The following is a 14,784-nucleotide window of genomic DNA, read 5'->3' as shown; positions in this document are numbered from 1 at the left end:
GGCCACAACCGGTGGGCACGCCCCCCCCCACCTCTTTCATACATGAAATCGCCCATACAAGTTGCTGTCTTCAGTGACTGTAGTCACTGTTACAAAATGAAAGACTGCAAACTCCTCAATCCCGCATCCTTCCAGATCTCACAGTGAAGATTCCCTCTTGATTTGTGCCCTGGGCATGGTTATGATCTGGTCTAAGTTAACACCTCTTCCTCCTGCTAAAGACAGACTCAGGGAAGTTGGGACAATTCCAGTAAAATCTTCATGGTTTCTAAGATAGGAACACTTATTTCTCTTGTATTAAGGGGCAATCATATAAAATTGAACTTTACTGTCTTTGGTGACTTCTGTCAGAATTACTTGGGCAGCACTAGCACCACCCCTGTAGTAAGGCCCATATTATCCAGGCAGTGCCTTCTTCACAGCTAAGTCCTCATCCCCAGCCAGGTCCCTGTCCCCTGACAGGCAGGCTTTTCTTATACACACCTTTACCCCCTTCCCTTGCCAGGCCACATTTCTCAGCCAGTACCTACTCCTGTAGCAACCCTATATGAACACCCTACCCAGCCTGGTATCCCTCCTGGCCTGTGACTCCTGAGAACAGGTAGGACCCTCTTTGGCAACTACGACCTCAATCATGCAGGAACTCTACTAAGCCATGGCTCTACTTTGGTGAGGTTCCCTTCACCCACATATCCCTGTCTCCAGGTGGGGTCCTTGGCCCTACATAATTTTCCTTTCTTAGCCTGTGTTCCCTTGCCCAGTCAGGTATCCCACCCATATCCTGTACCTCCCTCCTCAGCTATGCCCCTTCCTAAACCATGTGGGCCCTCCCTCAGTCAGGATCTTTAGAGCCTGGCTGATCCCTTCCCTAGCAGGCCCTTCCTACCAGTTAGGCCCTCTCTCCCAGCCTGCTCTATTAACCCATCTCCAGTCTTTTGTTGCTCTCAGCATTCAAACCTCTCCCACACCAGCTTCCCTTTCCTAGCCTAGCCTCTTTCTCCAGTTAGGCAAAATTTCCCTGCCAGGATCTTCTCACCACTCCCAAGGTCAGCTCCACCCCCTGTCTCTGCCAGTCTCCCTTCCTCAGATTGCTCTACCCTCTCAAGCCTCTGCTCCCTTTAAACACTTTGCACAGCCCTATCCCCAGGCTCCTTCCCTTGTCACCAGGGTCCTCACCAGCCTACGGCCTTTTCTCCAGATTCTGCTTGTTTTCCAGCTAGATCTCCTTTCCTACTCAGTGTCCTTCCCTGGCCTGGGTTCTTTTTGAAAGCCTATGGTTCCTCCCTCAGCCAGGCACCCTTCAACCAGGCTTTGCCCCTGTAACTGTTAGGGACACTTTTCTGACTTCTTACTCTACTAGGTTTCCTTCCCTTGACCAGCTAATTTCTTCCTCTTTGAACATCTCCTTACCTGCACCCTATTTTATTTATTTATTGAGCTACACCCCTATCCCTTTTTATTTTTTTTTTTTTTTTTGTGGTGCTGAGGATCAAACCCAGGGCCTTGTGCATGCAAGGCAAGCACTCTACAAATTGAGCTATATCCCCAGCTCTATTTTTTTTTTTAATTTTGAGACACAATCTTGCTAAGTTGCTGTGGTTGTCCTCAAACTTGCCATTCTTCTGCCTCAGCCTCCTGAGTCACTGAGATTAACACCATCTTCCCACTTAGGCCTCCTCCTTTACCCTGTGTCCCTGTCCATAGCCTGTCCACTTCCTCTGACTCCCTACCCAGCTAGGTTCCCTTCCTGAGCCTATTCCTTCTGTTCCAGTTTCTTGCCTTGCCACTCCCCTGCTTGGCCCCTCTACCCATCTGGGTCTACATCTCCTAACATCCCCCTACCCTAGTTAGGCTCCCTTCTCCTTCCATGACTTTCTACACCATAGGGCCTTCTCCAGCCTATGTCCCTTGCATGCCTACACCCCTTTCCCCATCCAGACCTAATTCTCCTGCAAGGACCTCTGGTGAAGGCGATCCCCCACTCACTGTCTTGACAGGGTCACAGTGAGAAAAAGTGTTGGCAAAGCTGCTCTCCCACTGTCTTGACAGGGTCACAGTGAGGATGAATGCTGGCAAAGCCACGCTGGTTGGTGGGTAACCGAAACCATGAGACCCTTTTTTATGTAATTGGGACTTTGCATTTTCATGCTTATGTTTCTCACAGGAGGCATGAGTATGTTAAATGCCAAACAAATTAAATTTCAGATGGCTAGAACAGAACAGGTAGTTCATGCCTTGGAGGCTGTTCTACTACCCCTCAGCATATCAAGGACAAAGTAAAAGGCTATTCTTCCATCTTAGTACATTGTGGACAAACCTGATAACGGACAACAATCATCCTCTGAAAGGTCATGAGAACTAGTGCACCTTGACTGAGAAACAAACTCTTTGAGAACTAGTGTACCTTGACTGAGAAACAAAGAAACTCTTTGAGAAAGCAGCTCAACCAGTTTTATGAGAATAAATTTAGGAATTAATTAAAATAGCTTTATAAGACACAGTTTTAGAATAATGTTAGAAATATTATTTTATTTAGATTCTTAAGTTTAGAAATTCTTAAGTCTTTAGTTGTATAGGTTTCTGATATGTTTTAAGGATGATTCATAAACTTTAGGATATTTTAAATATAAGATTTAAAGGGACTTTTTTAGATGGGAATTTTAGATTAAAAATAAAGTACAAGTGTACTTTAGGTTAATGATTGGTTAGGAGACTTAGAGTCTGGTTACGTAGTTTGGCATTAGTTAATAAGAAAATAACATATCTTGGGAAAAATAGTAAATCTTGGGAAAATCTGAAGAATGTAAATTAGTGACATATTTTATTAATGATTCTGTACTTTTAATAATTATATAACTGAAGGTCACATCCTGGAAAAATGTAACTTAATGTACCCTCAATCATGGTTAAGGAAATGTCATGTCTTGGCAAAGTTTTAAATTATATAATTAATGACGTATTGTGAATCTATAATGACGAGAAAAATTGTAATAAAAAGGGGACCCAGAGAAAGCTGCTTTAGCTCTCTCTCTCTTGAGATTGCTCGAACAGAACGACTCCTGTCTCATCTTTTCGCCGACGCCACTCATCCTTCAGGACTCCCTGGACCCCGCTAGGGCTGGACCCCGGCAGACCTCCTCTGCCTATGCCTCTCTGCCTGGGCCAGCTTCCTCTTCTCTGCCAGGATCCCTTCCCAAATCATGTCCCATCCCAGATTATTCATTCCAACCTTTCAAGCCTGGTGTTTCCTCTACCAGCCAGGCTCCCTCCTCTGTCCTCCTCCAGACTGACCCTGTTCCCCAGATAATGCCTCTTCCCTAGGAAGGCCCATTCTCTTACCACATCCCTTTCTCAGCAGGTGACCTTTCTGTGCTTGCAGCTTGCCCCAAGCATTTCCCCATTCAGTTGCCACAGACCCTTTCATCATCTGCTGTACCCTTAACCTGGCCTCTTGCCCCAAAGAAATGCCAATTCGCCAGCCTATTTCCATGGTTAGGATCTTTCCCCCTGTCCAGCTCACTTTTCTGCCCAACTAGACCCCTTCCCCAGCAAGGTTCCCCTCTTCTGTCTATGTCTCCTTTCTGAGCTAGCTTTCCCTTCCCAGCCAGGCACTTTTCCCAAGCCCACCCAATCCTAGCCCGGACAAGACTCTACCCAGAATGCAGCCCAGTACCCAGCCAGCTTCCTTTTCCTCTGTAAAACTCCTTTCCCTCTTCCCTCTATAAAACTCACCCCAGCTGGGTCACCTGCCCCTACCAGAAGACCTTCACCAGCCTGTGTCCCTATCCATAACCTGGTCTTCCCTTGCCAGGCATCTTCCCTCAGTCAGGCCTTTGCTGTAAGCCTGTGCTCCCAACACCACCAAGCTGTACCTCCTTGTCCATCAAAATCCTCAACAAGACTGAACGCCTCCCCTCCTTTCATCCCAGATCCCATGCAGGTCTTCTTTAGCCAGGGCCTCCTCATCACTTATGCTTTATTCCTTAGCCTGTGCCCCAAGCCACACCCCCATCCCCAGTTTTTTTTTTCTGCAATGCCCTATTCAATCTCTTAGGCTGCCCCTATCTCCAACTTGTACCCACCTTCCTAACCTGTTCTCTTCTCCTGCCTGTGTCCCTTCTGAAGCTTGTCCCCCTTCCTCCCTGGCCCATAATCCCCTCATCAGTGTTCCCATCCCTATAAATGGCTCTCTTCTCACAATGTATCTCAATACCAAGTTTTTTCGGGGATCTCTTCAGAGAGCTGACTAGCTGAAACTCTTCTGTTACTCTCATTTACACAGTGAGGTCTATCTGGCAGGATTTTCATATTTGTATTTTGGGAACACCCAAAAGATACCATAGCATTTTTAACCTTTATTTTATTTATCCATTATTATGTGGTACCGAGGATGGAACCCAAGGCCTCCCTCACACTCGCCTAGCACTGCTAGGCAAGTGTTCTACCGCTGAGCCACAACCTCAGCCCCACCATAGCATTTTTTCCCTGCTGAAATATATCCCTAGAATGACTAGGTTTTGGAAGTGGGGGTTCTTATTCAAACACAGCAATGAGAACATCCTTAACTGAAACAGTTTAATTGTTTACTGAGTGAAACATCAACTCAGGACAGCCTTCCTTCCAGTCCATCATCACTATTGCAGGTACATTTCTCCTCCCATAAGCCTCACCTGGTTTCCCTCTGCATCTGCTCCTTATTCCCCAGGTTACCATTACTTAAGTATGGATAAAACCCATGTGAACTAAGTTAGCCACACAAAAATAGAGAACCAGGTATTTTTAAAATTTAATTTATTTTTTAAACAAGTTGCCTAAATTAAAAAAAATTAACCTGTAATATTTTAGAACATTTAAAATGCACAGATAATTTAAGATTTCAACAACACCACTGAAATGCAGGTTCTGAAGATTAAATTCAAATTTACGGCAAATGATTTCACTTTTACTATTTTTTTGCAAATTCACAGCATCAACAAATCTCAATCAACAAACCTGCATCATTTAACTTTTTTTTCCCTCATGGAAATTGTTGATATAACTAGATCAATTACTTTATACTTAAGATATTTTTTTAAAATACTTTGTTTTAAAAAATATGAGAAGGCACTAAGTTCATTCTTTCACACTTCATACCAGTTCACATAACAGGGTGTATCTACCTGAATAAGATCGTAGCATTTAATATCTCTAAGAACAAAGAAAATTTACTGGAAGTTAAACTACCTTCTGGTTCATCTCTTTTTACTTCACACCGGTTGAAGAGATAATGAAATGGTTTAAACTACCTGAATAAAATCCAGGTAAATGGATGGAGTTGGAGAATATAATGCTAAGTGAAGTTAGCCAATCCCAAAAAACCAAATGCCGAATGTTTTCTCTGTTTTAAGGATGCTGATTCGTAATGGGGTTTGGGGGGTCATGGGATGAACTCTAGATGAACTCTAGATACAGCAAAGGGGAGAGAGGGGGCAAGGGGGTAAAAAAAGATGGTGGAATGAGATGGACTTCACTACCATAAGTTCATGTATGAAGATGACATGAATGGTGTGAATATACTTTGTATACAATCAGAGACATAAAAATTTTGCTCTATAAGTGTAATATAAATTGTAATGCATTCTGCTGTCCTGTATAACAAATTAAAATTAAAAAAATAAAATACAAAAGGAAATTAAGTTTAGATTTTTCACATCTTATAATGAGCCACACTGTCTATTAAATCTATCTAAATTAACTTTTTATATTTAACACATTTACCTTTTAACAAATGCTATTATTTAGAATTTAGAAAACATTTCAGTAATAAAATTTTTCAGTCCCACAATTTTCTTTTTTTTTTTTTTTTTTGAATTTTTAATATTTATTTTTTAGTTCTCGGTGGACACAACATCTCTGTTGGTATGTGGTGCTGAGGATTGAAGCCGGGCCGCACGCATGCCAGGCGAGCGCGCTACCGCTTGAGCCACATCCCCAGCCCAGTCCCACAATTTTCAATGAAAAAAATTACTATTGGAACTCTAGTTCATAACCTGAGACATTGTGTCATAGCCCAACATAAACAAAACAAAACCTCAACCCAACAAGAACAGTTGGTGACCATTTTCCCCCCCAAAACAGCAAAAGGTATTCACAAAGGAATGTGATCACATAAACTCCTTTATCTAAGTAACCCAGCAGACACATGGGAAAATCTGAAGATGAGGAACACTCTACTGAACTTATTTATCCCGAGTTAAGAACATGTCAAAACACAAGTTCATACACACATACACACACACATACACACACACACACACACACACACGTTGTAGTTGGACACAATGCCTTTTATTTATTTTTTAAAATAATTAAAAAATATTTAGTTGTAGGTGGTCACAGCACCTTTATTTATTTTTATGTTATGCTGAGGATCCAACCCAGCGCCTCACACATGCTAGGTGAGCACTCTACCACCAAGCTATAGCCGCAGCCCTAACAAATTCCCATTTTTATCCAAAAATCTTTGAAACACTACCAACTCTCAGTAGGAGAGAGAACCAAAGATCTACATGGGCAAAAAGAGTTCAGAGCTTATCAAACTCCTGTCTCTCATGTAGTAAAATCAGACATTCCCTCATCAGTCTCCCATCTCCCACTGCTTGAAGGAATCAATGAAGGAACCACAGGGAGGATAGAAGGCCAAGGGGTAAGCGGCAGTGGGAGGAACCTATTAAGTAAAACGAGGAGTGAAAAAAAAAAAGAACCAAATGGAAAAAAAAATAAGCCTACTGAGCAGATGAGGCAGCGGCTTCAGCTCTAGCGACTGCGTGGCAGCAATGGCATCCAGAGGGTTCTGTAGCATGTGAAAAGGCCTAGAAGAGTCGAGGAGCTGCACCACCGACAGCCCCAGCCTCGAGCGGCTTCACCGAATTGTAGTGCTCTCCAAGGTTGCAGGCATAGTGTAGATAGACCAAGATGAGTGGTTTCTTCTTGTACTCCTCCCCGATGATGATGATGGGTGAATCGGCCTGGATCACTTCGATGGGCATCTGCAGGATGTGAGACAGGGCTCTCAGCTCCAGCTGGCCTCCCCATGATGCACTGCGTTTGATGTTTTCGCAGTAGCTCATGAAGTCGTCGCGGGTGTAGGTGCCACCCGTCTCTGGGTCGCTGAAGAAGGGCAAGAAGTCGTCGACATGTTTCTGCATATACTCAGCAGTGCGGCAGCGCAGGCTCTCCACCGTCATAGAGAATGCCAGCTGATCTTGGATGGCACGGTACATACAGTGGCCATCAGCAGGTATATCCTTCATCTCCAGATTCTTGGATTCAAGAATGGCAGCGACCTTCTTCTCCTCCTCACGACGGAAGCTGGCCATATGCTGCATCTCTGCTTTAGCGATTCTTTCCAGGTTATCTCTCTCCAAGGCTGCCCTTCTTTCCCGTCTTCTCTGTGCTCTGGAAACTCTGGGAGGTTGGTTCTCGAGATCCATCTTGGCCAGATCTTCAGTGATTGAATCAAGATCACTGTTGTCTGGGAAGTTCTCTTGGAACCTCTCCAACTCCTGCTGGTGCCTCTGCTCCATCTCGGCCTCAAGGCGGGCCACGTCTAGGAGCAACTGCTTTCTTTTCTTCTTGTCGCTCTTGGGGACGGAGTTTTTCATGCTTTGGATGCGAGCCTGTAGCTCTTTCTTCTCCCGGTGGTGGCGGCGTATCATCCGCTGGTGTTCACTCGGTAAGTCATCCATAGTGTCCTATGGATGGTAACCGTGTGAACTTGATGGTAGTCACAACCCCCTCAGCCTTCGAGAGCCTTGGCGCTGTGAGCACGAACAGCTATTTGTGCTTACTTTTATTCACAATCCTCTCTGCTATTGGCCAGTCTCTCTAGGGCTACGCCCCTGAACACATCTCACACTGTGGTTGGCTGTTGGGAAACCCCTACGTACATCTTCAGTAGAACCCGTAGCAACTCCTGCTTCCGGTTTTAACGGAATTCAAAGGTCGTTGGTAAGAAACCGCCTTTACGCAATACAGGCCGCAATTGGGCTTGAAGAGCTTTTCTGTGACTTTTACTGCTTATTGGCTCCCAAGTTTGGACACAACACAGGCACAGGCCATGCTTGATAACACATTATAAATTCTATGTCATTAGCTGAATGTATTCTGACCCTGGACTTGGCCTTGTCTCAGCCACATTGACCATTTAACCCTTAATCTTTGTGTATCGGAACAAAGACATTTCCTTACATTCCTCGGAACAGTCTCTCCAATTTAAGGCTTAAATCCAACATACTCCATCTCAGTTTAAGAAGGCAACAGCCACTCTCCAAAGAGCTACTCACCGCAAATAAGCAGTTCTCTTTGAGGCATCAGAATTCACCTATTCTAAGTTCCTCGTCACTTAGGCCCTCAGCTCCTCAAATGGACTCTCTATAGAGGATGTCCAGGAAGCACCATGGTCGGAGCTCATCAAACCACTTCTGATTATTTTGAATCTGTAAAAGTTCTGCAAAGAGAAAAAAAACTCAAATGCACTCTCATCCTGCTCCATCCTGTTCATTTGTATCTTGAATCCCCAAGCAGATCAGCTCTTTAGATAAAGCCTCCCCATTATTACAAATAAGGAAAGTGGACCTTTATCCAATTAGCTGCGTGTATCAAAATTTCATTTCTTTTTATTTATTTATTACACACTAGGTATGGAACCCCAGGCCTTACTTGTGCCAGGGGAGTGCTCTACCACTGAGCTACAATCCTACTCTTTTTAATTTTGTTTATTTTATATTTATTTATTAGTTGTTTTGTTCTGTTTTAGTTGTAAATGGGAATAATGCCTTGATTTTGTTTATTTTTATGTGGTGCTGAGGATAAATTCAGTGCCTCATGCATGCTAGGCAAGCCCTCTGCCACTGAGCTACAGCCCCAGCCCTATTAACTAGTTTTTGATACCGACCATTGAACCCAGGGGTGCTTAACCACTGAGGCACATCCCCAGCTGTTTTTTATATTTTGTTTAGAGAAGGGTCTCCATGAGTTGTTAGGTCCTTGCTAATTTGCTGAAGCTGGTTTTGCACTTGTATTCCTTTTGCCTCAGCCTCCTGAGCCTCTGGGATTACGGGTATGTGCCATTGCACCTAGCAACTCTTATTTTATTTATTTTTTTGCACCAGGGATTGAGCTCAGGGGCACTCGACCACTAAGCCACATTCCCAGCCCTATTTTGTGTTTTATTTAGAGACAGGGTCTCACTGAATTGTTAGCACCTTTGCTGAGGCTGGCTTTGAATTTGTAATCCTCCTGTCTCCGCCTTTCAGCCGCTGGGATTACAGGTAAGTGCCACTGTGGCTGCCCAGCTAATTTTGACCTGTTTTAAAAACTAAAAGATTTATAGCTTTAGGTCTTATAGTTAAATCTGTGGTTTATTTTGACTTTATTGTTTGTGTAAGGTTTGAGAATTAGGTCGAATTTCATTCTTTTGCCTAGTGATGTCCATTTGTTCCCATACCATTTGTTGAAAAAGGTATGCTTCCTCCATTGAATTGGTTTTGCACTTTTTTCAAAACTCAGTTGAGCATATTTTTGTGGGTTATTTCTGAGCTCTCTGTTCTGTTCCATTTATCTGTCCATTCCTCCACCAACACCATATAGTCTTAATTAGTGTAGCTATGTAATAAATCTAAAAAGCAGGTAAACCATTTCCTCCAATGTTCTTCTTTTCTTTTAAAATGTTTTAGTGACTCTAGTTTCTTTGTCTTTCTGTATAAATGTTACAATATGATATATGTGTAAAATCTGGCAGGACTTTCATAAGAATTATATTAAAGCTGTACATCAATTTGAGAAAAAATGGCATCTTTACTATGTTTACTATGTCCAATCCATGAACATCTATGCATTTATCACCATTTATTCAAATATTCCTAGATTTCTTTTGTTACCCACTTTATAGTTTTCATCATATAAATTCTGTGTGTATTTTATTAGATTTACTTATGAATTCTTTGTTTTTTGAGTGATTATGAATGGTATTGTTTTTAATTTCATTGTCCACATATTAATTGCTAATAAGTAGAACTATAGTGGACTATTTTTTTTTTTTTGGCACCAAGGATTGAACCCAGGGCTGCTTAACCACTGAGTCACGTCCCCAGTCCTTTTTATTTTATATTTTGAGACAATGATTCACTAAATTGCTTACGGCCTTGCTAAGTTGCTTATGGCCTCACTAAGTTTCTGAGGCTGGCCTCAAACTTGCTAGCCTTCTGCCTCAACCTCCTGAGTTGCTGAGATTATGGGCATGCCCCACCATACCCAGCTTTATAGTGGATTTTGAATATTTGTGTTCTATGACTTTGCTTAAGTCACCTTTTTCCTAGAGGTGCTTTTGGTAGATTCCTTGGAACTTTCTACATAGACAATCCTATTAACTGTGAATAGGGTCATTTAATTTCATCCTTTCAAATCTGCATGCTTTTTATTCCCTTTCTTGCCTTATTTGACTAGTTGGAACTTGTAGCACTATTGTTGGAGAAGAGAGGTGAGGACAGACATCTTTAATTTGTTCCCGATCTTAGGGGGAAAATATTTCATGTTTCACTGTTAATTAAGCTATCAGCTGTGGAGTTTTTGTAGACACTCTTTAACAATTTGAGGACATTCCCTTCTATTTTTATTTTTTCTGAGATTTTTTTGCATGAATGGGTATTGAATTTTGTCCAAAAAATTGGCATTAATGATAAGTGTATGCTATTTTTCTTTAGCCTGTTACTATATAAATTCTTTGATTGTCAAGTATTAACCAGTCTTGCACTCCTGTATTATACCTCTGTTTGGTTATAGTTTATAATTCATTTTATGTGTTGTTAAATTGTTTTGCTAATATTTTTTTAAGGATTTTGAAATGAGGGATATTGGTCTGTAGTTTTCTTTTTTGGTAGTATTTTGGTTAGTTGGGTATCAGAATTAGTAGCTTCATAAAATGAATTTGGAAGTGTTCCCTTTTCTATTATCTGAGAAGAGATTGTGTAAAATCTGTATTAATTCTTTAAATATTTGGTAGGATTATCCACCAAATCAATCTGGACCAAAAAATTAGTTTTTGGATGGAGTTTTTAAATTTTAAAATAATTTTCTCTAGTCAGGCTAATCAATTATGTAAAAAATATGTATTTCATACTGATCAGATTTTATAAATTTATGTTTTCTGAGGAATTACTTCATTTCTTGTATTTAGTTGAGAAAAGCTGGCCTCAAACTTGTAATACTCCTGCCTCATCCTCTCAAGTAGCTGGAATTACAGGTGTGCACTCTTGTGCCTAGCTGATATTGATAATGTGTTACCTTTTCTCTCTCATTCCTTGTGATTTGTCAGTCTTGCAAGAGACTTTTCCAATTTCTTTGATCTTTTCAAAGAACATGATTGTGTTAGTAAACTTTTCATCTCTTTGACCAAAATACCTGACCTGAACTACAGAGAAGAGGAAAGATTTATTTTGGGTCACAGTTTCAGAGATTTCAGTCTGTGGTTGGCTGGGTCCAAGATAGAAATATGGTGGAAAGATAGGACACAGGAAAACTGCTCTGCTCATGGCAGCCAGGAAGCCAAGTGTTGGGGGATAAGGAGAAGATAACCCTTCCAGGATATGCCCCTAGTTACCTACTTCTTTAAACTAGGTCCTACCTCTCATTATTTCATTGAGATATCAAGCCAATTAATCCACTGATGAGGTCAAACCTTCATGATCCAATCATTACCTAAAAGTCCTACCTCTGGAAATTGCTGCATTAGAGATCATGTTTTCAAAACATGAGTTTTTGGGGAGGTCATTTCAGATCCAAACCATAACAAAGCTTGTTGTTTCATCCATTATCCCTATCACTTTTCTGTTTTAATTTATTATTTCTTCCTGCTTGCTTTGGGTTTACTTTGTACATCTTTTTATTTTTATTTTATTTCATTTTGCTTATTCTTGAGATTAGAGCTTGAATCATTGATTTAAGACTTTCTCTGTTTTTCTAACATATGCATTTAGTGCAGTAAATTTTGTTCTCAGTACTACTTTAATTGTATCTCACAAGTTTTGATGAGCTGTATTTTCATTGACATTTAGTTTAATGCACGTATTGGTTTTCCTTGGAACTCTTTTGTCTATGGATTATTTAGAAGTGAGTTATTAGCTTCCAAGTGTCTGAAGGTTTTTCTTGTTTTCTTTCTGTTATTGATTTCTACTCTGATTCCTTTGTGGTTAGAGAACCCAATTCTATATGATCCCAATTCATTTAAATTTGTGGAGGTTTATTCATGGCCCAGAAGGTGGTTTATCTTGATATATATTCCATGGGTGCTTGAAGAGAAAGTACACTATATTATTGTTTGGTGGAATGTTCCACAGATGTTATTTAGATTGTATTGGTTGATGGTGTTGTTGAATTCTACATATTTCTGATTTTCTACCTAATTATTATATTTATTATTGAGGCAGGAGTATTGAAACCTCCAACTAAAATTGTGGCTTTTTTTCTATTTCTCTTTTCAGTTCTTTTAGGTTTTGCTTCAAGAATTTCCCATCTTGGTTGCAAATCCTACACATTTTAGGAATACTATGTTAGTCTGATGTATCCACCCTTTTATCATTAAATGAAGTCCCTGTGACTACAATATTTTTGCTGTAAATCTACTTTACTGATATTAATAAATCTTTTTCTCTATTAAAATTTTACTTAACTTCATATTATTGTTATTTTGTGGTACTGGGGATTGAATCCAGGGTCTTGTGCATACTAGGCAAGCTCTCTACATCCCCTTCTATTTGTATTTTTTCCCCAGTATTGGGGATTGTACCTAGGGGCACTTTAACACTACACTACTCCCCCAGCCCTTTTTATTTTTTATTTTGAGACAGGGACCTGCTCTGTTTAGGACCTCACTTGTTGTCTGAGGCTGATCTTGAACTTGGCATTCTCCTACCTTAGCCTCCAGAGTAGTTGGAATTACAGAAATGTGTCACTGCACCCGTCTGTATTTTCATTTTTGAGACAGGGTCTCTAAGTTGCTGAGACTGGCCTCAAACTTGTGATTCTTCTGCCTCAGCCTCCTGTGCAGCTTGGATTATAGGAGCGTGCCACTACATCTAGCCCTTATTTGAAATTAGTTTCTTGTAGACAACATATAGTCATACATTTTAATCTGCCCTGCCAATCTTTGTCTTTTATTGGTGTGTATAATCATTTATATTTAAGGTAGTTATTGGTATGTCAGGACTGTCATTTCTTTATTTTTTCTTCTCAGTTTATTCTCTGTTTCTTTTCCCCCTGCCTTTCTGTGGGTTACTTGAATATTTCTTTAATTTTGACATATTTGTAATATTTTCAAGTGTATCTCTTTGTATAACTTTTTAAGTGGTCACTCTGTGTATTTTGTGTGTGTGTGTGTGTGTGTGTGTGTGTATGTGAAAGACAGAGAGAGAGAGAGAGAGAGAGAGAGAGAGAGAGAGAGAGAAGAATATCTTATCAAAGTCTACTGATGTCTTTTAAACAATTCAAGTGAAGTATAGAAGCTTATATTCTTTTACATCCCTTTACCCTTACCCATTTGTAATACAGTTTTCTTCAATATTCCCAACATACACTGCGAATCACATTAGTTTTCTAGTTTTGGCTTCAAACTTTAAAAACAATTTAGGCAATTCAAGGGAGAAGGAAAATATATTGTATTTACCCCAGAGTTCTGCTTTTCATATTCCTTCTCTCTTCCTGATTTTCCAAGACTTCTTTTATTTTTATCTTTTTCAGTTTAGACTACTTAATTTAGTCATTTGTTTTCAAATCTCCTTGTGTAAAATTCTCTTGGTTTTCCTAGATCTATAAATATCTTGATTTCCCCTTCATTCTTTTTAAAAATATTTTTTAAGTTGTTGATGGACTTTTATTTTATTCTTTTACTTGGTGCTGAGAATCAAACCCAATGCCTCACACATGTGAGGCAAAGGGCCTACCATTGAGCCCCAGCCCCAGTCCTCCCCTTCATTCTTGAGGGAATATATATATATATATATATATATATATATATATATATATATATATTTGATAGAAAGAGCATTTGGGGTTTATGATCCTTTTCTTTTGGCTCTTGAAAAATGTGCCTCTTTTTGTGGCATCCATGGCTTCTGAGGAGAAGTCTAGTGTCTTTTGAATTGTATTTTCTTTATTGGTAAGGGATTGTTTCTCTCTGCTTTCAAGAATTTTTTTCTCTCTTTAGTTTTGGACATTGTGATGTATGTTGTTGTAGATTTTTATGGGTTTATTGCATTTAGGTTTTGCTTAAATTCTTGATTCTATGGGGTTTTATATCCTGCTAAATTTAAGAAGTTTTCAACTATACTTTCTTCAAATATTTAAAAATCCTACCCTCTTTCTCCTGGGATTCTGAAGACAGGAACATTAAATCCTTTGCTGTTTTCCCACAGGTCCCTGAGGATCTGTTCACCTTAATTTTTTTAACAATTTTATTCTTTTCTTTATTTATTCATTGCATTTTAGTTTTTTGATACTGGGGATTGAACGATGGGGGTGCACTACAACTGAACTACATCCCCAGCCCTTTTTATTTTTCATTTTGAGACAGGGTCTTGATAAGTTGCTTAGGGCCTTGCTAACTTGCTGAGGTTGACATAGAGCTTGCGATCCTCCAGAGTTGCAGGGATTATAGGCATATGCTACTACTATCATCTTTAAAATAAACTTTTAATAAACTTTGTTTTTTTGAGCAGTTGTAGGTCCTCAGTAAAACTCAGTGGAAAGTAT

At 40.2% G+C, this 14,784-nt stretch overlaps 1 protein-coding gene across 1 annotated transcript; it reads right to left on the bottom strand.

The window, feature by feature from the left end:
- Positions 1 to 6,851: 6,851 nt before the first annotated feature.
- Positions 6,852 to 7,727, bottom strand: Otud6a (OTU deubiquitinase 6A). The gene has a single exon (XM_026399964.1). It carries the CDS (start codon positions 7,725 to 7,727, stop codon positions 6,852 to 6,854), a length of 876 nt encoding a protein of 291 aa, XP_026255749.1.
- Positions 7,728 to 14,784: the final 7,057 nt, after the last annotated feature.

The sequence above is a fragment of the Urocitellus parryii genome, chromosome X (assembly GCF_045843805.1).
Source record: "Urocitellus parryii isolate mUroPar1 chromosome X, mUroPar1.hap1, whole genome shotgun sequence".
Taxonomy (NCBI): domain Eukaryota; kingdom Metazoa; phylum Chordata; class Mammalia; order Rodentia; family Sciuridae; genus Urocitellus; species Urocitellus parryii.
This window is presented reverse-complemented; position numbering and strand designations above follow the sequence as displayed.

What these genes read in the sequence shown, in the direction of transcription:
- Otud6a (XM_026399964.1), bottom strand. Translation starts at nt 7,727, where the DNA reads ATGGATGACTTACCGAGTGAACACCAGCGGATGATACGCCGCCACCAC.